General features: G+C 36.6%; 1 protein-coding gene across 23 annotated transcripts in view; it reads left to right on the top strand.

The window, feature by feature from the left end:
- DOCK9 (dedicator of cytokinesis 9) overlaps window positions 1–25,036 on the top strand; it is a 337,662-nt gene that overhangs the window by 150,378 nt on the left and 162,248 nt on the right. For all 23 annotated transcript variants that reach the window (XM_045821862.1, XM_045821859.1, XM_045821855.1 and 20 more), the window contains exons 3-9: window positions 6,423–6,512; window positions 10,367–10,449; window positions 12,151–12,220; window positions 14,256–14,351; window positions 15,287–15,421; window positions 20,762–20,936; window positions 22,151–22,218. In XM_045821862.1, coding sequence (XP_045677818.1) covers window positions 6,423–6,512; window positions 10,367–10,449; window positions 12,151–12,220; window positions 14,256–14,351; window positions 15,287–15,421; window positions 20,762–20,936; window positions 22,151–22,218 — 717 coding nt within the window. The remainder of the gene's footprint in view (window positions 1–6,422; window positions 6,513–10,366; window positions 10,450–12,150; window positions 12,221–14,255; window positions 14,352–15,286; window positions 15,422–20,761; window positions 20,937–22,150; window positions 22,219–25,036) is intronic.

Genomic DNA, 25,036 nt, shown 5'->3' with positions numbered 1-25,036 from the left:
AAAGTTGGAAATTTCAAAAATAAAAAATAAATAAAAACAAAAATGTTCATTCAAAACTAGAATAAGCAGATCAGGATACATTCACTGTTCTCTCTCTAATTAGCAAAGTCTAAATGGGAATCACATTATAAACAAGTGGATTTTTGAGGCTGGACTCAGAGCCAAGGCAATGATTTGGAAGACCTCTATAACTGGTGGTGTTAAACGGTGACTTCTCATTGGTGCTAAGTCCAGAAGTCCCCCAGTGAGTCGCAACCTGACAGATCCCAGCCTTTCCTTTTAAAGATACTGAGAAAAGTACTCAGGTCATGCAAACCCTTTTCTTTCTGTTGGACCCATTTTTCCCCCACATGAATTAAAACCACTGATTAGCTTGTGTGTTGGTGTAGTTTTAGTGTTGTTTAATTCAAATTTAATTAGAGTTTTAGGAATTTTTCCCTTTGAATGTAAGGTCTGTCCAGAAAAAAGGCCAGCCATTATTAATATAATGAGAACAATTTGTGAGACATTAGTGTAACCTGGCAGCCAAGGAGAGTGGAATTCCAGTCAGAATGAGCATATGTAAACAATGATGATGACTTCACTGTACTAGTTACTGGGGTCATTAGAAGCCATTGAGTGAAGATGTATACTATGTGGCCATCACATTCAAAATGACTGAGCGAGTAGAGCAATGAATCTGCATCAAATTTTGTGTTAAGCTTGAACATTCCTCTGTGGAAACTATTTGGATAATTCAGAAGGCTGCAGCTATGGACAACTAGTGATTGGCAGCTTCATCATGACAACGCTCCCACTCCAGTATCACAGCTTGTGCAGAGTTTTTGGTGAAACACCAAAACTCTGCACAAGAGTTTTGGTGAAACCCACATGACTCCAGCCCCTTACAGCTGAAATCTGGGGGCCTGTGACTTCTGGCTTTTCCCCAAACTAAAATCACCTTTGAAAGAGAAGAGATTTCAGACCATCAATGAGATTCAGGAAAATACAGCGAGGCAGCTGATAGTGACTAGGAGAACTGTGTGCAGTCCCAAGGTGCCTACTTTGAAGTGGACTAAGATGTCATTGTCCTATGTACAATGTTTCTTGTATCTTCTTTAATAAAGGTTTTGTTTTCTTTTTTTGATAGCACGTGGCTGGATACCTTCTGGGCAGACCTCATAGAACATATTTTCAGTTATAGCATTTAATAGGTTTGTTTCTTTCAAGAGTTAATCTCATTCATTAAGTCTTGATTTTGGTCTTTTAACTTCCCAAGGGTATGCTTATCTCCAGGTTTCAAGTGTATTCAGTACAAGTACTGAACACACTTTTAGTAATCTAGTACAATTTAGTTTAAGCATCTTTGCCTCAGCATATGACTTTCTGATGTCCCCTCCTCCTCCCTGTTGGATTTAGATTCCCCTACTCTTTCCTCTCATACCAGCCTGTGTGTATTTTATTCTCTTATATCCTACTGTAGTAATCATCACACTCTAACAAATTATTTCCTCACCTTCCTGTCATCAGATGGTAAACTCTACATTTTGTTTTTTAAAAGTATATTTTATTGATTATGCTTTTACAGTTGTGCCATGTTTTTTCTCCCTTTTATGCCCCTCTGCCCTGCACTGCCCTCACCCCCCCAGCATTCCTCCCCTCAGTTCATGTCTGTGGGTCATATATATAAGTACTTTGGCTTCTCTATTTACTATACTATTCGTAACCTCTCCCTGTCTATTTTGTACCTACCATTTATGCTTCTTATTCCCTGTACCTTTCCCCCACATTCTCCTCTCCCCACTTCCAAACCTCCATGTGATCTCCATTTCTGTGATTCTGTTCCTGTTTTAGCTGTTTGCTTAGTTTTTTGTTTTTTAGGTTCAGTTGTTGATAGTTATGAGTTTGTTGTTATTTTGCTGCTCCTAGTTTTGATCATCTTCTTTATCTTAGATAAGTCCCTTTAACATTACATATGATAAGGGTGTGGTGATGATGAACTCCTTTAACTTGACCTTCTCTGGGAAGCACTCTATCTGCCCTTCCATTCTAAATGATAACTTTGCTGGATAGAATCATTTTGGATGTAGGTCCTTGCCTTTCATGCTTTGGAATACTTGTATCCAGCCCCTTATATGCCTGTAAGGTTTCTTTTGAGAAATCAAATGACAGTCTTAGGGGAACTCCTTTGTAGGTAACTGTCTACAGCTACCTAGTAGGTAGCTGTTAAGATTCTGTCATATTCAATCTTGGGTAACTTAATTATGATGTTCCTTGGTGTGCACTTCCCTGGGTCCAAAGTGGGTCCAACTTCTTTAGGACTCTCTGAGCTTCCTGGACTTCCTGGAAGTCTATTCCCTTTGCCTGATTGGGGAAGTTCTTTACTGTTTTTTCAAATAAGTTTTCAATTTCTTGTTCTTCCTCTTCTTCTGGTACTCCTATGATCCGGATGTTGGAATGTTTAATGTTGTCCTGGAGGTTCCTAAGCCTCTCCTCATTGTTTTGAATTCTTGTTTCTTCATTCTGTTCTGATTGAATGTTTATTTTTTTCCTTCTGCTCCAAATTGTTAATTTGAATCCTGGTTGCCTTCCCTTCACTGTTGGTTCCCTGTATATTTTCCTTCATTTCACTTTGCATAGCCTTCACTTTTTCCTCTATTTTGCTACATTATCAACCATCACTGTGTGCATACTGATTATCAGTGCTTTGAACATTGCATCTAATAGGTTGTCTCTCTCCTCATCACTTAGTTCTTCATCTGGAGTTTTGATTTATTCTTTAATTTGGGCCATATTTCTTTGTCTCAGCACACCTGTTATGTTTTAAGGGATAGAACCATAGGTATTTGCCATGGTGGGGCAACATACTTCGAATTGTGGTGCCGTATGTTGGGGAAGGGTCTGAGAGGGAACAGTGCCACTTGTTCGGTGCTTGGTGGGCTTTCAGTAACTTCCCCAGCTACCCACAAGCAGATATGGCCCTTCTGGTGCTAATTCCAGGGTGGGTGTGTTTGTGTACATTTTAGGACCCTGTGGGTCTCTCCAATGAACTCTCATGTGAGGCTGGAATTTTCTCCCGCTGCTGCAACCCCCACAGTTTTTTTTGGTCAGAGGTTTTAAGGCTTTATTTCTGCACGCTGTAACCCTGGTTTCAAACTCTATCTTGCTTCCCACTTGTTCCTCCTGGTTTATCTGCACACAAGTGTGGGGCCACCAGCCTCTGCCTTCCCACCTAGCCCTCCAGCCCGCTGCCTTGCCACTCATCCTCTCTACCCCAGCTGCCCATCTCTGCCCCTTCTACCAGTCTGAATGAATGTTTTTCTTTTACTCCTTGGTTGTCGGACTTTCATACAGTTCTATTTTCTGGCAGCTCTGGTTGTTTTTTGTTTTTAAATTTTTTGTTGTCCTTCTTTTGGTTGTGTGAGGAGGGAGAGTATCTACTCACACCTCCATCTTGGCCAGAAGTCCTCTACATTTTATTTACCATGTTGTCTCCAATGCTAGTTCAGCATCTGTTGGTAGTAAGTAGGGACTCAGTAGAAGAACAGAGGGTTGAAGGTTGGAGTGGGGGGCTGGATGGATGGAGTGATATTTATGCTGAACCCTTAAGTGATCAGTAGACTATTCTTTGGGAAGAGAAGCCACTAAAGTTATTTTGAAGGTCTAACAGAAACTTTTTCTTACTTTACCACTCTTAGGACACTGAATAGAAGAGGAGTGTAGAAACTAGATTGCAATTTAGTGTATCCCCTCAATGCTTCTCTCCTAATGCTATACTGTGTGACATTGTCATGAAAATGGCAGTATTCTGCAATCCTTCAGTTAGGAGATGTTCCTATTCTCTTACAGTCTTGTTTTAGTCTTGTTACTGTTATCTATTTTAGTATAACAAATCACCCCAAAGCTGATAATTTATTGTTTCTCACAATTGTGAAATGTGGTTGAGGCTAACCTGGGTAGTTCTACTTTATTTAGTGTCTAAAGAGGCTGGGATGTTTACGATGACTTCCTTACTTACATTGAGGTACTTAAACTAGGATGGCTGCTACCAGTTAGAGGCTGGGGGGCATCTTTCTATATATGACTTCTCCATATGAGTAGCTTGGACTTTTTTACAACATGGTAGTCTCAAGGTAGTAGATCTTTTAATGTGCTGGTTGTCTTCCAAAAAGGAAGAATCAGAAGCTGCTAGTTCTCCTAAAGTCTAGGCTTGGAACTGGCATGACATCATGTCTACCTCATTTTATCAGTGGAAGGCCATCCAGATTAAAAGGGAGGGGAAATAGACTTCACCTTTTGATGTGAGGAATAGCATGTACATATAGTGAAGGACAGTAAGCATCTAAAAGGGATGATCTAAATACCACAGATAATGAACAAAAATATACATAAAAATAACATTTAAGCTAGATGCATAATAAAGGGGCATATTGAATTTAAGTGCCTGGTTTTGAAGAAATGTGCTAAGTTTATTTGGATGAAGTCTCTGGAGAAATAAAGGGGCTCAGTAAACTAAGCTTTATAAAAATCATAGTTAGGACTTGATCAGAAATGGAGTCAAACCTAGTATTCTGGTATTGGTGGGTGGTAATAAACATAGGGGTGATTGGTTTAATTGTGTTTAGTTCTCTTTTATTTGTAAAGGTCAAGTCTCTAATGGTTTTTGCTTTCTTTTGAAAGTGAGAGCATAATTACACTTTGATCCATAAGATTAAAAAGATTCATTTTCTATTATTTGTTTTCTAAAATTTAGTAATGTCCCTTGTTTAGAAAAGTGTCACATTACTAAATTTTCTTGAGTTGTAATTCACTGGGAAAATTTTGTAATCCATTGTATTTCCTCCTAGTCTTATGATGGGAAGTGGGCTGAAATAACTCATGTAGTTCTAATTCTTAACCTGAACCATTTCCTTAACATATTTAAAGTATAGTCATTAATTTTAAAAATCTTGATAGACACAAATAATCACGATAAGGACATAATAAGTGGGGATATTAAGAAGCATATACAATTTCTTAAGCAATTTCCCTTTAATAATATTATCCTTGATTCCTAACAGTTTTGACAATCTTTTTGTAATTGATATATTTCTTTGAAGCCTTTTGAATAGATTGTGCCTCTGCAGTGCTTATTGTCACATATCTCTATGATATTTCATGGTAATAGGTGTGTAATAGGAGTCACCCTTTGTTTGTGATATTTGCAAGGAAATCAAGACACCCAGGGTCTTAAGAACCCTCTTGGAGGCAGAATGAATTAATAATTCACTTGTGAAGGACTTTGGTGGAGAATAGAGTTCCTTATTTTCCTTTCTTTAGAATAAGGGAGACTTATTTTATAAATAAGAGATAAAATTAATTTCAAAGATGAATACAGTGCAAGAAAAGAATAAATATAGGTGAAGCAGACACAACACAGAGAAATGTGGGCAGGAAGTAAAATTACGTTATGCACAAAATATATGCCTTGGGATTCTCTACCTGTGCTGGAGGTGGGGGCAGGGGACGGGGCAGGGATCACATATTTGACCCAAAGCTTCTTCTAACCAAAGGAAGAAGAGAAACAGCTGGGACAAGTGCTAGGAGCTACCAGTTTAGTAATTAGCCGCAAAGAGCCAACAGGGTAGATTCTGTTAGCAAAACGTTTTCATGTATGCTATTTTATGATCTGTTAATAGTTCCGAGGATTATAGTCCATGGGAGAAAAAATCTACAACGTTCCTTTCTGAAGCCTGACACCCAGTTTTCTCCATCAACATTACTGTCTCTTACAAATAGTGTTAATTGGGGTAGATGTGCTTCTGCCTAAAGTTATAAGGCATTTTATTATTTAAATAAGCATTTAAGCTTCATGAAACAAGAATAGTCCTAAGGTTCATAGGGGAGGTAGAATTCACAACTCCTGGAATCAATCAACAAATATTGATTAAGGATCTTCTATTTGGTTGCCTTGCTCTTCAGCACTGAAGTTGTGGCAGTAAACAACAGACGTAAAAGGCAATTAAGAGATGGATGGTGGTGATGGTTGCACAGCAGTATAAATGTGCAATGACACTGAACTATACACTTAAAAATGGTTACAATTGTAAATTTTATGACAATTAAAAAATAGACAGTTAAGGAAATTAAAACGCAGTATAATGAGACTAGCTCAAGAACCTGGGTGTTAGGGACTTTCTGCATAGACCTTTACTGTGCCTGAGGAGAGCAGAAGGGCTCTCTGGAGAGGTCATTTGGAAGAAGCCCGGGCCATTGCCCTGCATGACTTTTGAACTTTAGGGTGTCAAATGGGATCTCTTGTATGTGAGCTAAGGAGGAAGGTGGAGGTTTCACTGGCTGGTAGAGGCTGAAGTGACTGTCCATTTCAGGCCCTACTGCACTTGGAGGCTGGCCCCTTTCTTTCTTCACTTAACAAAGTCCTTGCCTGGTGCTTTCCTTCACAGACAGCCATCCTGAGACGACAGGGTCGATACAGATGCTCCACAGTTCCTGCAAATGCACAAGAGGAAGCACAGAGCTTGTTTGTTACAGAGGTAATGTGTTTCTTCTACATTAACTTGTGTCATATTAAATCATTTTTTTCTAATGCCTCCTCCATTTCTTTAAATTTTAATGATGTTGTCAAGAAAGTGTCAGAGAGGTAATTATATTTTTTATAATAGAACTTAAAATCAGAGAAGAATGAAGTTTTCAGAATCTGAATCTTAGAAATGTCAGCAGAAGACAAAACATGGATTCTGCAGAATTTATAAAATAAAGGGCAACTTGTAAATGAACTCACTGGGTGCAATGCCAGAGGGTTTGTTATTGATATTTTTTAATGGAAACTCAGCACAGACATTTATATTTATTTACTTAATTTCATGTTTCTATTTGGAACTTATTTTCAAGACTAGTTCAATATTTATGACGTGGTAGGTGAAAGTGAGCTGCGCCTGATGATCTCTGATCAATGTTTAATTACTGTTACTTTTGTTTGAACAAACAAACGATTGTTATGAGGAAGAAAGGAAAGTTACTGCATTTAGATTGCCTCTCCCCCACCTTGGAGTGTTTCTTCCTCCAGTTGCTTTTAGGTAGGATGAATTAATTAGGTTTTGATTTTGTTTCTTGAAGTGCTCCTTCATTTAAAAATAATGGATTTTTATCCCCGTTTTCTAGATGATAAATATATCCATTGGTAAATTTGCACACTATAAGGAAGTTATGCTTTTATAAGTGAAGACCAATTAAAATAACAAGATTTAGTTTCCATGGAAGTTTTTGAAAAATTAAATGTGTATTTAAATATTTTAAAGTGTGTTCTCTCATCCGTTTGAAAAGGTAACTTATATTACTTCCTTTGCTACTATACTACTAAAATTCTAGACAAGCAGCTAAGTATGTTATATATTCTGAAATGTTTATTTTAAAACATGATGTAGGCTAATTATGACCTACAGGCAAAATCTGGTCTGTAGCCTGTTTTTGTAAATAAAGCTTTATTGCAGCACAGCCACCCCCAATTGTTTGTATTGCCTATGACTGCTTTTATATCACAGATCAGATTTGAGTGGTTACAACAAAGATAGTATGTCCCTCAAAGCTGAAAATGTTTACTATCTGGCAATTTGTAGGAAAAGTCTGTTGACTTTTGTCTTAAAGCATGTAGCGAAATTATTAATTACTAATTCAGATTTCTCGGTTGCTTAAAAAATACCATTTTTGAAGGGTAACTCTCCAGTAAGTTCTTTAATTGCTGCAGGTTGAGCAATAGCGGCTTCATCCAATGCTGCTGGAGCCAACATAACTAAACCCTCTTGGTACTCTTCCAGTAGGGTGGAGTAAAACAACACTTCCTCTCCATCCTCTAGTCCAGAGGAGATTGATCTAATGGGTTTTTAAAAAACAACTTCAAAAACCTTTCAGTATAACTTCAAAATATTATTGAATTTCACAAGTTTGAAAGGTCAGTCATGAAATCAGTCAGAAGGGTGTTGTAACAGACCAGTTCTCTGGGCACTGATTTCTAATTGAACCCATTGTTTCCTAGACTTTCTACATCCCCAGAGAGATGGGTGTTGCTTGCCTTATTCTTTGTTTCTACCTTGGAATTTAGCAGATACCTGCTATGTGGGCAATCAACAATGGCTTATTAAATGACTGAACCTCTGTGTACTTAACCTGGCTAACTGTGGGTTTTGTTTTGTTTTGTTTTGTTTTGTTTGCAGTTCCCTGTAATTTAAAATATTTAAACATTATGTTTTGTACTAATTTTGCCTAAGGTATTAAAAATCTGGGTACTCAGATGTTCCACTCATAAATGCACATGATTATGTCTGCACTTATTTATTTTTTAATTGGGCAGGTACATTTATACTTCAAAATTATTGTAATGACCTGCAAGAGACTTTGGTGGCACAATGTTAGTGGCCATGCATGATGAAAACCACTGTGGCCCTGAGGGCTGCTTCTGTCTTGGATTTGGCTTCCCTCACAAGGAGAATAGCAGCATGTCCACAAGACTGTATCATTCACAGTCAGACTTGACTTAGTTGTTCCAAACCTAAGGAAAATTCTGAAATCATACTGATTTTGGAATGTAATTTTGAGTGTAGATATCTGGTGTTTTAAATGTGAAAATGCTTGAAAAACTTTTTAAAAAAAATTTTATTTTAATCATTGTTCAAGTACAGTTTTCTCCCTTTTACTCCCATTCCAGCCCACCCACCCAACCCTCCCCACTTCCCTCCCATTACCACCCTCCCCCTAGCTTTTGACCATGTGTCCTTTAAATTTGTTCCTGTAAACCCTTCCCATTCTCCCCTGAAATTCCCTCTTCTCTCCCCTCTGGTCACTGTCAGTCTGTCCCCTATTTCAGTGTCTTTGGTTATATTTTGCTTGTTTCTTTGTTTTGTTGTTTAGGTTCCTGTTAAAGGTGAGATCATATGGTATTTGTCTTTCACTGCCTGGCTTGTGAAAAACTTTAAAAAACATTTACAAGAATAGTATTTAAAGACATCTGTAAATACATAGCAAAGAAATTGGAAAGTTTTTTAGCTCCCAGATCTTACTCTTTTCTTGATCCTTCTCTGCTATTTGTTACACCTGTCTGACTGATGATAGGAAAAACTTCTACTATCTTCCTTCACAACCTTGCCAATGAAGTACTTAGCATAGAGCCTGGCACGAGAGAAGCACCCGCTGTTGTTGCTGTAGTTATTTTTATGACTTTGGGGTGGAGGGGAGTTTGCCTTAGAACGTGTTTGGGCATAGGCTGTGAAATAGATAAAAAGGTTGGCAGTTAATGAAGAGAAGCAAGCAGCTAGAGTCAAGTCAACTAAGTAAGACAAGTGTATTTGTCTACCGATGTTTTCACTTACTCATTTTTTTGTGTGCCATACTGAGGTCTGCATGTGTGTAGTTAAAAGCTGATTACACAGAAAAATTATTTGGACTAAGCTGATGGTAACTAAATCAAACATGTCACCTCTTAATTTTGACTTATCCATATTTGAAGATTTGGCATATGTGGCCTTACAGTCTTGAGCCTCTGTGTACTACTTGGTGGATCCTCCTAGGTAAATGAATGAAAGACACCATGAGTCTGTCATGTGAAAGTAGTTTAATGCATTCTCTGTAGGTTACTGTCATAGATAGACTCCTTGGCAATGGAATACTCCATAATTTGTGCATTCCACACACACACATACACATAAGATGTCACTGTGCCACTAAAAAATGGAATCCTTCCTCCTAATAACCTTACTATGTTCCTTATAAGTAGAAGGAAAAACCAAAGGTAAATTTATATCATATTGACTAACAGTTGTAATATTAGTACATACAACGAAAGTATCTCATGGTTCACAGTTTCTGTTCATTTTCATGTTCTAGTAGAGGCCACTACTTCTTAAGAACCAAGTGCTTTTAAGGCAGAAACTGTATGTTGTTATATAAATGTAGCAAGAGGAGGTGAAATTTGTCTCCTATAAAATCTGTTCTCAGATGACAGCTAAGTGGGGAGGGAGGGAGGAGAGACTGAGGAAAAAGGACCCATGACATGGACAACAGTGTGGTGATTGCAAGGCAGAAGGGTAACTAATGGAGACTAAGGAGACTAAATGGTAATGGAAAAAATGCAATTCAAAAAAGGAAAATAATTCTCAAATCATGAATGATGGTAACCTAAAGTGACCCCTGTCCCAGGGGTAATGTTTCAGTGGTTCTTAAGCTTCAGAGGAAACGGTAATGGTGTAATTTTAGGCATGAGAGGGTTAAGGGGAAATTTTTTTTTGATGTTTGTATGGATGTGCATTCATAAACCTTCCTAAACATTCTCTAAAAGTCATCACATTTTTTTTTATTTTTCTCATAAACTTTCTATTTTTTTTATCCCACCCAATAGTGCATCAAAACCTATAACTCCGACTGGCATCTTGTGAAGTATAAATATGAAGATTACTCAGGAGAGTTTCGACAGCTTCCAAAGTGAGTCAATGGTCAGACCACACAAGGTGGTGTTATACACATAGGGAAAATTCTTTGTACTGAAAATGTTTAAGGAGGTATGTGACTGCTATGCAATCAAAGTAATTGGAGAAATACTTCTAGATGGTTTGTGTGTATATGAGGTAGCTATTGTTTACAGGGCATTTGATAATAGGACCCAATCCCAGTACTCTGGGCTTGGCACAGATGGCATGCAATAATTATGTCCAGTGATTCTTTTCAGGGTACCACTGACAAAACACAAACAGGTGAAATTTTTTTCAGTGAGAAATAGAAAACAACAAAAATATAAGATATTGAAAATACTACATTGTGCTTTCTCTTAAATAGAATATATTTAAGAAACATAAAAGTTTTATTTTTTATTTTGTACTGAGCAAATAAAAATTTTTGTTTCATTTTTATTGAATAAATTTTATGTAAAAAGTATATCATAGAACAAGCATTTCCCAGACAAACTTTTTTACCTCCTTTAAAGTATTAACTCATTCTAGAATACACTAAAAGCAGGTGTGTTTAGATTGATTAGTGGTGGTTAAAGTGAACCAGAGATAGGTATGTCTCACCTTGAGAGGATATAAAAGAGTATACCTTTAAATGATGGAGTTAACAAATTTAAGTATAGTTGATCATGAAAATTGAAAGCAAATAATGATGGATTGTTTCAAAAGTAACATTGCCAATGAAAATTTTACTTGAGAACCTATTAATATATTTTCCTTTGTGTTTGTCGCATCTATGGGCTTAATTTGTTTACACTATTCTTAGTGAACCTAGCTATTTGCTTTTTCCATTTTTGTGGTTCAGCCACTCCTTAAGAATGTTTAGCCAACTTCCCAAGTGCCTTTTTTAAACCTCAGCCAAGAATACTCCCTTCCAGCATTATCTTCTCCAGATGGGTATGCCTCTTAGTTCTATATTTATCCAATACTCATGTGGGACTTTTAAAATTCCTCCCATTTGATCAGATCACTTGATAGTCTTGTTTGTACCATTCTCATGGCTAAAAGAGAATAGAATGTGAGATGTATCGTACTTACTATACGATATACTTTTATTGCTGGTAGATTTCACTTTTTGGCATTAATAAGATTTTCTGATTATGGTAACAATGAGAGGGAAGATTGTAATAGTGAATAAGAACATAGATTCTGTTCCATGTCTGCTTATGACATCTACTTGCTCTGCTCTCTCTAAGCCTCAGTTTCACCTATTAAATGATCTTAACACCAGTCCCCACCCTTTAAAGGACTAGAGGAGATGTGCAGTACACAGCACAGTGCTTACCTACATAATAACTATTTAATAAATGGTAGCCGCTACTCTTACTGTCATGTTTTTTGTCGTGAGTGCCATCATCTAAGATTATGGTTCCTAATACATTTAAATGCAGTAACCTCATTTTCTATACTCTCTCTTAAACTTCATATTAAAAGTTATTCTATCAAGACTTTATTTATTAACAACATTCCCATTTTGAAATATCTATATAACTCTGAACAAGCTATGCCATCTTAATTCCACTATGAAAAACAATAGCATTGGTGGTTTTTATTCTTTATATGAGTGGGCCAGCTTTGGATTTGTTAAATGCTGGTTCCTCTTGATGGGAGAAGAAATGCAGCATCTCTTCATGGATTAGGTAATTATAAAACAAGTTTTTTTTCTTTTTTTTTAAAGCAAAGTGGCCAAGTTGGATAAACTTCCTGTTCATGTCTACGAAGTGGATGAGGAGGTTGACAAAGATGAGGTAGGATGATCACTCACAGATTTAAAAATTGATTTATTTTATAGACTTAGAAAATAATTAGAAAATTACCAATATTTAGCCAAAACAGGGATTAGAATGTTTCTTGAAACAGGGGAAGAATTTTTTTTTTAAATGTGTTGGTTGATTGATTGAAATGAGGTTTCTGTTTCAACTTAACTACTTAGCATGAATAGCATGTTCTTCTGGTCTTGTTTATTTGTTCTGAGATCATTTTCAAAGGCCTGGATGAGATTTGGTTATACTGTTATTAGTTAGACCTTAAGTTTATATTGTTTTTTAACAGGATGTTTTAAAACAAACTAGTAGCCAGTAAATTTTAAATGGCTGTTTTTTCAGGGATTGCTTTGAGTGAAGTGTGTAGTAAACAACCCCCCACCCCTGCTATGATGGAGAAATGATTATGGCTAGGGAAGTGTACAAAAAGAGCAGGACGTGAAGGTGACTATGTCCACTGAGCAAGGGAAACCTAATAAAATGTTAGTGGGACCCATCTCTGCGTTTCTCCTTCTCCTCTACTCATTATTGGATACTTCATCATGCGTTCAGTTTTTCTTTTCTTTTTTTTAATTGTCAGCTAAGCCAATAATACCAGCCACTCAAGAACTTTAACAATGTCCTTGGTAGCAAACTATTTTAGAAACCACTTTTAAAATGATTCTAGGAAGAGGAGGTAGTCATTCAAGATGAAAAACAAAATATCAAAAACTTGGTGCTAATTAATAGTAAGAGGAAGACCAATTAAAATAATGCATGTAAGGACACACAAAATAAAACTGTAAAATCCCAGGCAGATAAGTTATTTCTATTATTGCCAGTAATAACAACAATAAAACCACCAGTAGTAATGTTGAGATAGTCTAAAATCAAGCATAAAATGAGTCTTTTTGCCATTATCTGCTTGATTACAAAAATAAGGATTGTAATCAGAGACTAGCTTTAGGAGGTGTGAGCTAGGTCACCTGACGCTGTGTGGCCTTCTCTTCTCAGGGTACCTATGGAACTATGTACTGGGCACAGCCTTAAAGGGGGAAAGCAGTCACAAGGGAGTACTCTTCAGGAGCATGGAAGGGTGTGGTAGAAGACTTGTAGATTGTGTATTCATGTGTGTATATGTTTCATCACTCTGTTTATTAGGTGGGCAAATATATACATATATTTTTGGCAACAGTTGGCAGCACCACTCCCTTAAGCCCAGATCTCAGAGTTTGGGGTTAGACCTTGAAGGATAAAGAGCAACCTGACAGTAACTAGAGGGGAGGGAGGAGGGCAATAATGAGAAGGAAGGGGAAGGATCATCAAAGAACATGTGTTAAAGACCCAATAAAACCAAAGGGGGGAAGGAGTGAGGGTGGGTGGGGTGGGGGGAGAGTGGTGGTGGGAAAATGGAGACTGTACTTGAATAACAATTAAAAATATTTAGTTTGTGAAAAATAGAATAAATTATTTAAAATATTTGGAAAAAATCTTGAAAGAGCTTGTTTCTTTTTATTTTCTAACTCTCCCTTTTTCTTCTCTATTATATTCTTCCCTCCTTTTCCTTCTTTTCTGTTGCCCCATCATGTTACCTCTCCTTTCTTTATTGCCTTACATTTCCTTCCTTCCTTTCTTTATTCACCTTTCCCTGAACTAAGCTTCTGGGAAGTTTTCCAGGAATTTGCTTTTGTTCTTCAACTATAGGGGAGTGTAATTTGAAAATATTTTTTATGAAACCAGGCAAGACCTTACAACTTGAGTAGTCAAGTGTGGTATGTACTTTCTGTGGCTCATTAAACACTTAAAAATAAAAACAAAACGGAACTAGCTTTGCTTTTTAATGGACTAGGGTTTTCAGAAATTTGACTTGTCCTTCTCTTTCCCTGTTAAGTGGACTCTAAAGTGACTTGTAGGTGTTAGGGTCAGATGTAAAGGAGCAAGGGTCAACCTGACACCAAATGAATGATTTTCCCATTAACCAGATTCACATAAAATAACATAGGTAATAATGGGAGATTGAGATGTTTTCCTTCTCTCCTAGGATGCTGCCTCCCTTGGCTCTCAGAAGGGTGGAATCACCAAGCATGGGTGGCTGTACAAGGGCAACATGAACAGTGCGATAAGCGTGACCATGAGGGTAAGGAGACCTGTCACCCTGCTTGTTGTAGGTCTTAGGAATAATGCTTAAAATGAGTGGGCGTGCTGCTTTTCCTGACAAAAGTGACATTGTCTAGTTAATAAGATGCTTCCCTTTGATTAATATGACTGATGTCAATTTGTAGAGACCCTTCCACCCACTTACCCTTGCCACCCTCTCATGACCAGTGTGAAGAGATCATCATTGGGCTGGCATGAAAGTATGAATGCTAACACAGGCTTTCTTCTCTGTGTTAACTATGAAAATGACACCTGGTACCTCATAAAACATCACTGAGAGGCTAAACTAAGCGCTTTTGTAGAGGTCTATGGCAACAAAGTCAAGCAAAGTAAAAATTAAGGACTAAAGGGAAAATGGTTACATTGGAAGAAGGTGGCAAAGAGGAAAGTAAAACCAGTGTAAAATCTACTCAGCAGAAATATTGAGCCAGAGAATAAAGAGGAATAATAATAAAAAGAAAAAACAGTGGTAGGGTAAACAGGGTGATAAAAATTAAATCAGGGAAAAAGCTTACTATCTTAATCCTGAATCTGGAAAATCATTCAGTGTCTTGAGGCAGAGAATAGTTTCTATTCTGTGTGAGCAGAAAACTGGGGATTTGGAAAGTTTCCATCCCTCTGAGTTGCATCCCAAATTGGAGCTCACTGCATTGCTTTTGGATAGTTATGTAAAACCCTAAAATCTGTGGGTGAGAAAAATATTCATAGACGTTAAGTGAACTACCTCATTAGAATTGAAATGCAGTAAAATTATTAGATGTGAAAGAGAGTCTTAACTCACCCAGTTACATAGGGCATTGGCCAGAATTAGATTTGTTTTAGAGAACTAAACTTGTTTTTACACATGTGTCAAATTGTGTGACTTACTGAATTGTAACTCTTTTCATTTTGAGCTTGTGTGTATTTTTCTCTCAGTCATTTAAAAGACGGTTTTTCCACCTAATTCAACTTGGTGATGGATCCTACAATTTGAATTTTTATAAAGATGAAAAGATCTCTAAAGAACCGAAAGGATCGATATTTTTGGATTCCTGTATGGGTGTGGTTCAGGTAAATATCGAAAGAGGCTATCATGTTTCCTTATTTGTAAAGTACCATCTGATTTAATCATAAACTTTCAAAAATGGCAATTTTGTGGTAGAAATATAGTGACTGACTTTAAAACAGGCTTGTTTTTCATCATTTTGGAAGATGTCAAGGAATGATGGAGATGAATTGTAGTGGGCACAAGTGCTCTTATGCACGAGCTCTTGTGTTTAAAACCTAACTAGCCACTTTTTAACTGTGTGACCTTGGATGGACTATTACCTGGAGTTCTTTCATTTGCAAAATTTGGATAGTGATAATGTTTCCTAAATAGACTAAATGAAAGGATTGGATAAGCTAACTTGGAAATATTTAGAACAGTTCTTAACATCTTACTGATAACTTTACCAATGACAGAATAGTATATGGATCAAGAGATTGGGTTTCAGAACCAGACTGACTTCAAATCAACCACTTACCAACTGTGTAACCTCTCTGAGCCTCAGTTTCCTCATTCATTAAGTAAGGATAGTAATAGTACCAAATATGGTTTCTGAGAGGATTAATTAATTAATCTTAAGATGTAACAGCTTATGACAGTGATGGCACATGGTAAATGTTCAGCCAATATTAGGTATTTTTATCCTAGTGCTGTTGCAGGTGTGGAGTTATTCTTAAAAATTATTTTTGATTATAATACATAAGACATGAATACATACATATTATAAATATCAGACAATACAGATTGTGGAAGTCCCTGTTGACTCCAATTGCTCCCTTTCCCAAAGAGCTACTTTTACCAATTTGGTGTTCTCCTTCCATACCTTTATAGAATTGTCTTTGAAAACAGGTTGCCTGTCCATCCAGGCATCCACCCATTCCCCTGCCATTTTTCAGGAAGATCTAAAGTGTGTTGGAAAGCAGAAACATAAACAAGGAGTTAGGGTAGGGAGGAGATAAAGTGGAATTAAGGTACGGAAAAAGTAATATGTTATGAAGACCTAATACCAGTTTTGGGTGGGCAACAAACTGGGCTCTATGCTTTCTAGCTTGGAGACACATTCAGTCACATAGCACACAGATACAGTCTAATTAGAATAAAGATCAGGGATTTTTTTCTCTTGGGGACACTCAGACAGAGAGCACTGTGTGATTAATGAACAGTCTCCTTGACAATTCCTCACAATAGATACAATTACTATTATCAGAGAATCTCTTAAAATGACTCTATGCTAGTCAGTGACATCAGCCTGAAGCTTGATTCTTCAAGAAAGATTGTTTTGTGCCAGTGTGGTTAATGTTAGACACACAGCTCTCTGGTTTGACCCTTAGGTATACTTGTTTATTAGTTATTCGTGTTCACTTAAAATTAAATTACATGTTCATCAGATTGTTCATTGGATTTAAACAAACAGTGCAGAAGGGTAACACTAAAAGTATATTCTTGCCTGCATCACTCCTACTTCACCCACTCCCCACTCTCCTGAAATGATGGTTTTGAACCCTTTTCATGATTTTTTCTGGGATTTGTCTTCATATTCCTAGATAAGCAGTGTGTGTGCTCTTCATTCATCAGTTGTGAACGTTATGTGCTGGTGATAGGATTTTAGCTCCTGTCACTCTCCTTTCTGCTCTAATTTGGACTACAGTTGACCCTTGAACAACCCAGGGATTAGGAGCACCATCCACCTACAGAGTCGAAAATCCATGTATAAATCTTGACTGCCCCCACATTTAACTATTAATAGCCTGCTGTTGACCAGAAGCCTTACTGATAAAAACAGTCGAGCACATATTTTATATGTTACACATAAATATGTTTGTTTTTTTATTCTCGCCTACAAATGATGACATGTCTGGTCTCTAACTGTGTGTATAAATTTTTATAAATTTTAACTTTTATAATAGATTTCTGAATATTTTATGGTAGTAAATGATAAAATAGACTGCTATCTGCATAGATTTTATTCATTTATGACATACCTAACTTTTTCATAATTTTCAATGTTTCTAGGCTATGCAGCTCATCTGCAAATTTTTTCAAGTAGTTACAAATATCAAAAAAATTTCCAAAATACTTATTGAAAAAAATCCATATAAAAGTGAAGTTGGGCAGTTCAAACCCATGTTCAAGCATCAGATGCAATTGCTTTCTTAGCCTCTGCACAGCCACACATCCTGAGAATTCCCTTTTTACCTTCTTTCCTGTGTTGGATTCCTATTTTGAGGATCTTATGTCATCTTCTTGTTTTATTTTCTTGCATATCCTACAGTAGCTTCCTGAGAAATCATGTGTAAGATGTTAATTTTTTGAGGGTTAGTATATCTGCAAATATCTTTATTTTTGCATTTATACTTGACTAGTAGTTTGGCTATATGTAGAAATGCAAGATAAAATTTACCTTAGAATTTGAAGGCATTTTATTGTCTTCTAGGTGCTCATGTTGTTTTGGAGTCTGATGTTATTCTTATCTTCATTCTTTGTGATATTCTCTTTATCTCTATTCAACTGAAATTTAGGTTATTGTGCCTTTTGTTTGTTGTTGTTTTTTTTTGGTAAGCTTTTTACTAAGGCAAAACATATAAATAGAAAATATACATGTAATGAATGTGAGACTATATTTTTACTGTTTGGATCTCTTTTGTGCTGAGAGCTCTGTTCTCATTCTGAAACCTGTCCTGCATGTTCTAGCCACCTGGGCCTCCCTGACCTCCAGTCTCTTCAGCTCAGGGACACTGCAGGACTCTGTTTGGGTTTCCCTCCCCATGCCATGATCCAGTTATTGCCTCTAGGCAAAAAGCTAAGATGGTAGTAGGGCTCACTTCATTTCCTTTCTATCAGGGATCCCAGGCCTGCCCTCCCTGTTGTCCAGTATCTGAAAACAGTTTCATCTAGTTTGTCCAGTTTTCTAGTTGTTATTATGGGAGAGTTAAGTCCAGACTTTACTACTTCATCATGGCCAGCAGTAGAAGTTGGGGGTCCATCCAAACTTAGATGTTTTCAGGGACCAAACAGGTAATTAAGTGAAAGAAGGAGCCTGGTTGTAAAGCAAATAGGGAATACTTGGAAGTGTCACAAACTGGAGGACAGGTGGTCCCATTTAAAGAGGACTGATGCTGCTGGGTGGAAATACCAGCTTAGGGTTGCCAGATCATTGGGTTTTTCAGGAAGGGGAAAAATAGAAAATTGTAGTTAAATCTTAGTGTTCTTAATTATTGGTAATTGATTTAAAAGAAAACCACTGTACCAGATCCAAAAAAGGGGTGTATGTGGAATACATAAAAGTGTATTCAGTGTACTTGGGTCCTGGATCAAGAGTATAGCATCACATAGCATTCACTGAAAATTATTATGCATCAACAGCTAATTGGCACATAGATGTCTCCCCAGATGGTAACCCAACCTCACTTGAAAGCTGCTGCTATAGAAACCAAATTATATCGAAAAGTATGTTTATTCACAGTATGAAGTAAGGACTACCAGAGTGAATTGTCAATGATGGCAAACTAACTTCTTGTGTGGGATTCCTAAATAGGAGTTTGATTTATATTTTTAAGTTGAGACACTTTTTAAGTTACCTTTTAGTTGAATTTTCTAGCATTTGGAAAGTAGGACGTGATTATTTTGTTTGTAAGAGGTCTTTTTTGTCAGTCGTCAACACAGGGTATAGGTAATTTATAAGTATAGACTGGGTGGTCTATTATTCAGTCTCTGGAGTACATTTTAAAATCTAAGGTTCTGACGTCAGTGGATGCCTCATCCTTCTTCTTTTTTTTTTTTTTGCAGATATTGCTGATGGCATTTTTTATTTAATGAATTGTATCTAAGGCACCAAAAGTTTAAAATTATTTGTTTTTATCCATGTCCATTTGTAAGCTAAGATCCAAAAGTTGTGGTTTAAGTGTTTTGGGATTTTTTAAAAATATATTGCTATTGGACATTACTAAAGATTTAGTTGATTAACACTGTGAGTTCAAAGAAATACCTAAACTAAAATTTTAAAGTAGATCTGACTTGAATCCAGTTTAGAATGTTAAGCTCTAAAAGTATTTTAGGAGATTGAAGTGATTATACTTATTTTGTAAAAAAGGAAATAGGAATAATTCAGAATTGAGACCTAATGTTCTTTCCCTTCCCCCCTTTAACTTTTACTTTCATAATTGTGAGTATGTGAGGAATGTAGGGGAAAGAAAACTCATTTCACTTCTAAACTTTGATTCTTTCCTTGATGTAAAGTGAAGTTTAAGTGAGGTCCAAGGCTGCAATTAGGGCACCCACACTAGGTCGTCTGTATACAGTAGATTTTGTGGCTTTGCCGGGAGCAGCACATTCCTTCATGTTTCTGAGAAGTACACAGAGATGCATGCCTTTGGAAGTGTGGCCCTGTCCTTGAGACCTGCATTGAGGAGCCCTCATGGGGACAGCTAACCCGCTAGAATTTTAGTGGACAAGGGGTCTGCTTTGTCATCTGCAGGTTGGCAGGAGTTGGTGATATTATGTCCCTTAGCCTGTACCTACAAAGAATCTTGTACCATGGTCTTTTGAGCTTAACTTCTATCTAATGTAGTCACTGGGGGTGATTTTAGCCCCAGGAGATAGTTGGTAATATCTAGAGACATGCTTTGATCTTCACAAGTGGAGGGAATGCTACTGGTATCTAGTGGATAAGGCCAGGGATGCTACTAAACCACCTATACTGCACAGGATATCCCCTCAGAACAAAATTATCAGCCCAAACATCAGTAGTGCAGAGGTTGAGAAAGCCTGCTCTAGGGCATGTTCATCTTTCATCATTTAATGCACATGGACGACACCCTTCCCCAGTCATAAAAACCACAGGCATGAGAGAAGGGGAAGGTAGACACAGTGTCCTAATATATTTTGGGACTCATAAATGAAAAATTTTGAAGGAAGGAAGTCAAACATATTGATAGATAATGATTTGCTTTTAAAAATGTTATACCACACACTAGTTCATTAAAAAAATAGGAGCTAGGGGAAATGAAAATTTTCATGAAATTTCATTCATTCAAGTGTTTTTCAAGAGCCTGTTATTTGCCAGGCAGTGTTCTACAAATGGGGACGTAGCATTGAATAAAAGAAATCTCTGCCCTGAGGAGCTTCCATTCCATTGGAGGGGACAGCAAATAAGATGACTACATACAATATGTAGTGTGTCAGTTGGAAAAACAAAGCTATGGAGAAAATAAAGCAGGGGAGGTAGATAGTGATGGGTTTTATGTGAAGGGGACTTGTTCCAAAATGCCAGTGTGATAGCACCCATCAGCAAATAATAAAGAGAAAAACTTTAACGGCCATTCTAATTCTTTTAAATATGTCTTGTTACCCCTTTTCCATTTCAGAACAACAAAGTCAGGCGTTTTGCTTTTGAGCTCAAAATGCAGGACAAAAGTAGTTATCTTTTGGCAGCAGACAGTGAAGTGGAAATGGAAGAATGGATCACAACTCTAAACAAGATTCTCCAGCTCAACTTTGAAGCTGCAATGCAAGAAAAGCGAAATGGAGACTCTCATGAAGGTAGGTAGGTCTAGTTTTCCCTACATGCAGCCACACTCTGCAGGTGTCCATTATTTTTGCCAGAGGGTATAGAAAATAGATGTACATTGCATATGTACATGAGAGGTGAGACAGATGTGAGCTTTTTACAGACAGCCTGTCAAAAAAAGATTTTGTCACATTATGATTTATTACCCTAACATCATTTTTATATGGAAATCATGTAATTGGAAGAACCATAGCTTTGGAGACAGAAAGGAAGACCTGAGATATTGAATCCCAACAATAAACATTATCTTTCAGCTGTGAGAACTTAGGTAGGATGTTTACATTTTCTGAGTGTTGGTTTACTCACCTGTAAAACAGGAATTAAAAAAATGGAATGTGCTGGTCAATGGAAAGATTAAGTATGATAATGTATATCTAGTACCTAGCATAGAGTCAATGCTTAAAATACTAATTATAGTTATTACTGTTGTTATTAATCATATCCTTTGGAATGTCCAAAGCAAAGGTAGAGGGCAGAAGCCTCAGATGAAATTGGTGGGAAAATCTGGCTATTTTCTTGATAATTCATGTGTGGGTTTGGGTTTTTTTATTTTATTTTATTATTTTAGTTCTCTAGACAGGTGAATTCTCAATTCTGTCTCTTAGAAATGCCTAGAAACTTTAAAAAAATATTTTTCTTGCCCTGGCCTGCGTGGCTCAGTTGTTTGAAGTGTTGTCCTGTAACTAAAAGGTAGCAAGTTTGGTCTCTGGTCCTTGCGTGTATGGGAGGCAACCAGTCGGTGTTTTTCTCTCACATCAATGATTCTCTCTTTCCTATCCTGTCTCCCTTCCTCTCTCTCTAAAAGCAATGAATAAATGTTGTTGGCTGAGGAGATACATATATTCTTTGCTTGTCCCACCAAAGATTCTGAAGACTCTGACTGAGTTGTTCTGGGGAGGCCTGACTATTAGCACATCTGATGGATGTGGCCCTGTGGGATGGTGTTCATGCCTAGTGCCAGTTCTAATCAGACAGTATCAATGCTGTACCAGCTATCAAACGTTGAATTCTCACCATTGGGCCTGGGCATCAGAGTATTTTTTTAAAGCTCCAAGGTATTTCTAAAGAGCATTCAGAGTTGAAATCCAATGTGTTCAAGGGCACATAAGAGAACTGACCTTCTTCCTGTTTTTAAAAAAATTTGTTCAACTATAAGTGACTCAGGTGATCTGTTTTGCCATTTTAGATGATGAACAAAGCAAATTGGAAGGTTCTGGTTCCAGTTTAGATAGCTACCTGCCTGAACTAGTCAAGGTAACATCATTTTAAATCTTCTGCTCTTCATAGAATGATATTGAAATATGAGGAGGGGCCCCCAAAAGCCCTCATTTATTTATAAAAAGTTGTGTATTTATTTTTACATGTTTAAACTTAAGTCACATTCAAAGTATTCTCCATTTGATGCAATACACCTATCAAGAAGTTTTTTCCACTGCTCAAAACAGTTTTTGAATTCATTGATTTTGATTCCTTTTAGTCCTTCTTCTGTTTTTTTTTTTTTGTTTCACCTTTTCCATAGTAGTGAAACATTTCCCTTTGAGGACTTTTTTCATCTCAGAAAACAAAAAGTTGCTCCAAGAGAGATTAGGTGAATGGGGAGAGTGGGACACAGGGGTCATGTCATTTTTAATCAAAAACTTAGCTGAATACTCAGCTAGGAGTGGGCAGGTGCACTTGTAAATCACCCATCATGAAATGGACAAACATGTTGAAAGAGTCTTCAAAAAAAATTCACTGAAGCCGAATGCAGCCTCTCACAACACCACCAGCTGGTACACTGATAGAGATGGGTTCCTAGAACAATCACCTAGTGGGGAAGCCTGTACTACAAGGACTCCTCGCTTCAGAAGATAATTTCAGGTGTTTTGGCACCCCCCTCTCCTATTTCTCGTTTCATCTGTTGAAATGATTAGCAGTAGTTACCTTGCAGTAAATAACATTGTAGTTACTGCTCTTTCTTTTCTAACTTGAATATGTGCTGAGGTGAAATGACCAGAATAGAATTTCAGTCTGTTTCCCAGAAAGTGCCTTATAAAGTATTGTTTTGTTGTTATTTTTTATGTCAGCAATTTTCATCCAATGTGCTGCAAGAATTTTTAAAACATGCAATACCTTACTATTTAGTCAGGGGCATGGACCTCTTTTCCCTTAGATTGTCAAAATAAAAAAAAAATGGCAACAGCAAACACAACGCTGGCCAGTTGGTGTGAATGAATCAAAATTATAGGTATTTTTGTGTCAGATCAGCAAAAAATATATTTTTGTCACCTGCAGAATTTTAGTAGTTCCTTTGTTATGCCATGAAATAAAAAAGTTGAAAAACACTTTAAGTGTTTTTCCCTCCATAATATTAATACCATATTACAAGTATTAAAGAAATAACCAAAATACACAGGTAAATGTTCCCATGGTAACATAATGCTTACTGTGTTCACATATATACAGCCCTAATTCAAGTCAGTAAACACAATTTAAAAGATGATGGGTCCATGTGAATCTTGCCACGAAACCTAAGAGGGGTTGCCTGTATTATATAAATTGTTTGTGGGTTATTTGGAATGGGAAAAAAAGTTACATCTGGTATTTTGTATAATTTTGAGAAACTTATAAGTTACTGAAAAGCACAGAGAACAAAACAACCATGTTCCTATCACCCAGATTCAACACTTGTTACTATATTGTTAGCGTTTTTTTTTTTTAAGGAAAAAAATCACCAGTTTTAAAGTTCTTTTTAAACATCATCCTTATTCCATTCCCTTCTTTTCTTGCAACCTCTATCAGACACAACCACTATTAAGAGTTTTCTGGGATTACTTCCATTTAATTTTTATATCGTTACCAATATATCTGATATAATGGTTGTGTTTTGTATGTTTAAACATGTTGTATAAATAGTAATGTATCATTCTGCACTTGCTTTTATTTTTAATTCAGCATTGTTTTTGAGATTTATCCAAGTTGGTATATAGATCTAGTTCAACCCTTTCATTGCATTGTGTAAGCATTTTATATTAGCTATTGTGTTATTTCCAATTTTTTTCTCTTACATTGTCACAGTGAATATTCTTGTACTTGTCTCCTTATGTGCATCTATAATGATTTCTTTTTCAAATGAGAGAAATATCTTTGTCTTCTCTAGATCTTTATATTCTTACTCTGCTACTGCCTTTCTATTCTTTTTTTCCCCTAGTACAATGAAATAGAGACTGTACACACCCACATCTTAAACACTGTAATAGAAGACATGGTTTCTCTATATACAATTATAAATAGACTAGCATTCAGCATTGACCTTTACTTTAAATAACATGGTTCTTATAAAATATAAAATCTCCTTCCCAGGCTAGGTCTTTAGAATATTGTTTTTCTTAGGACTTGACTCTTACCACAGTATCTTTTTAGCACCTGCCTATTATAGCTAATTTTAGTGCTACCATTGTAACCACTTTTTAGGCTGGGAAGAGTTTTGGTGTATGTGTTTGCATTTTTGTATTATGAAGTTTTGTGTATCATAGTTTACGTTGAGATTTTTTTATTTCTGCATGTTTGGGGGTTCATAATTTCTCAAAGCAAAAGATTTGAATCAGATAATATATGCAATAGCAATCTAGAATTCAAAAAGTAACTTTCTATGCTTACTCGGTGAACAAGGGATACCTAGGAGAAGACCCATTATTTGAGCCTAATGTTGTTTAATTAGTAATCTGGTTTTTTTTTTCCCCTGTGAAGACATCCAGGAGTGGTCTCTTTTTCCTTTTGTCATTGCCTACTATTATCTAGCCAGCATAACTCAGAATTCCTTGATTCTGACACCTAGGGAGATTTCAAAAATAAAAAAAGAAAAACCACGTACACATTTTTAAAAAAAATCTGGCTCACATAATGTTGAGCTAAAGAAGTCTGATACAAAGCCTGACACGAATACACACACACATGTGAATGTATATATGTATATGTGTGTATATATTCTTTTAAAAATTTATATGCATAACATATTTGGAGCTGTTTTCAAATTTTGAGTAACCATCATGCTAGCTGAAGCTGTTTTAGTTGGTAAAATCAATTTAATTGA

This window comes from Phyllostomus hastatus, unplaced genomic scaffold, assembly GCF_019186645.2.
Source record: "Phyllostomus hastatus isolate PE091 unplaced genomic scaffold, TTU_PhHast_1.1 phas_scaffold_46, whole genome shotgun sequence".
Taxonomy (NCBI): domain Eukaryota; kingdom Metazoa; phylum Chordata; class Mammalia; order Chiroptera; family Phyllostomidae; genus Phyllostomus; species Phyllostomus hastatus.
The sequence above is the reverse complement of the archived record's forward strand: the minus strand, read 5'-3'. Positions and strand labels throughout refer to the sequence as shown.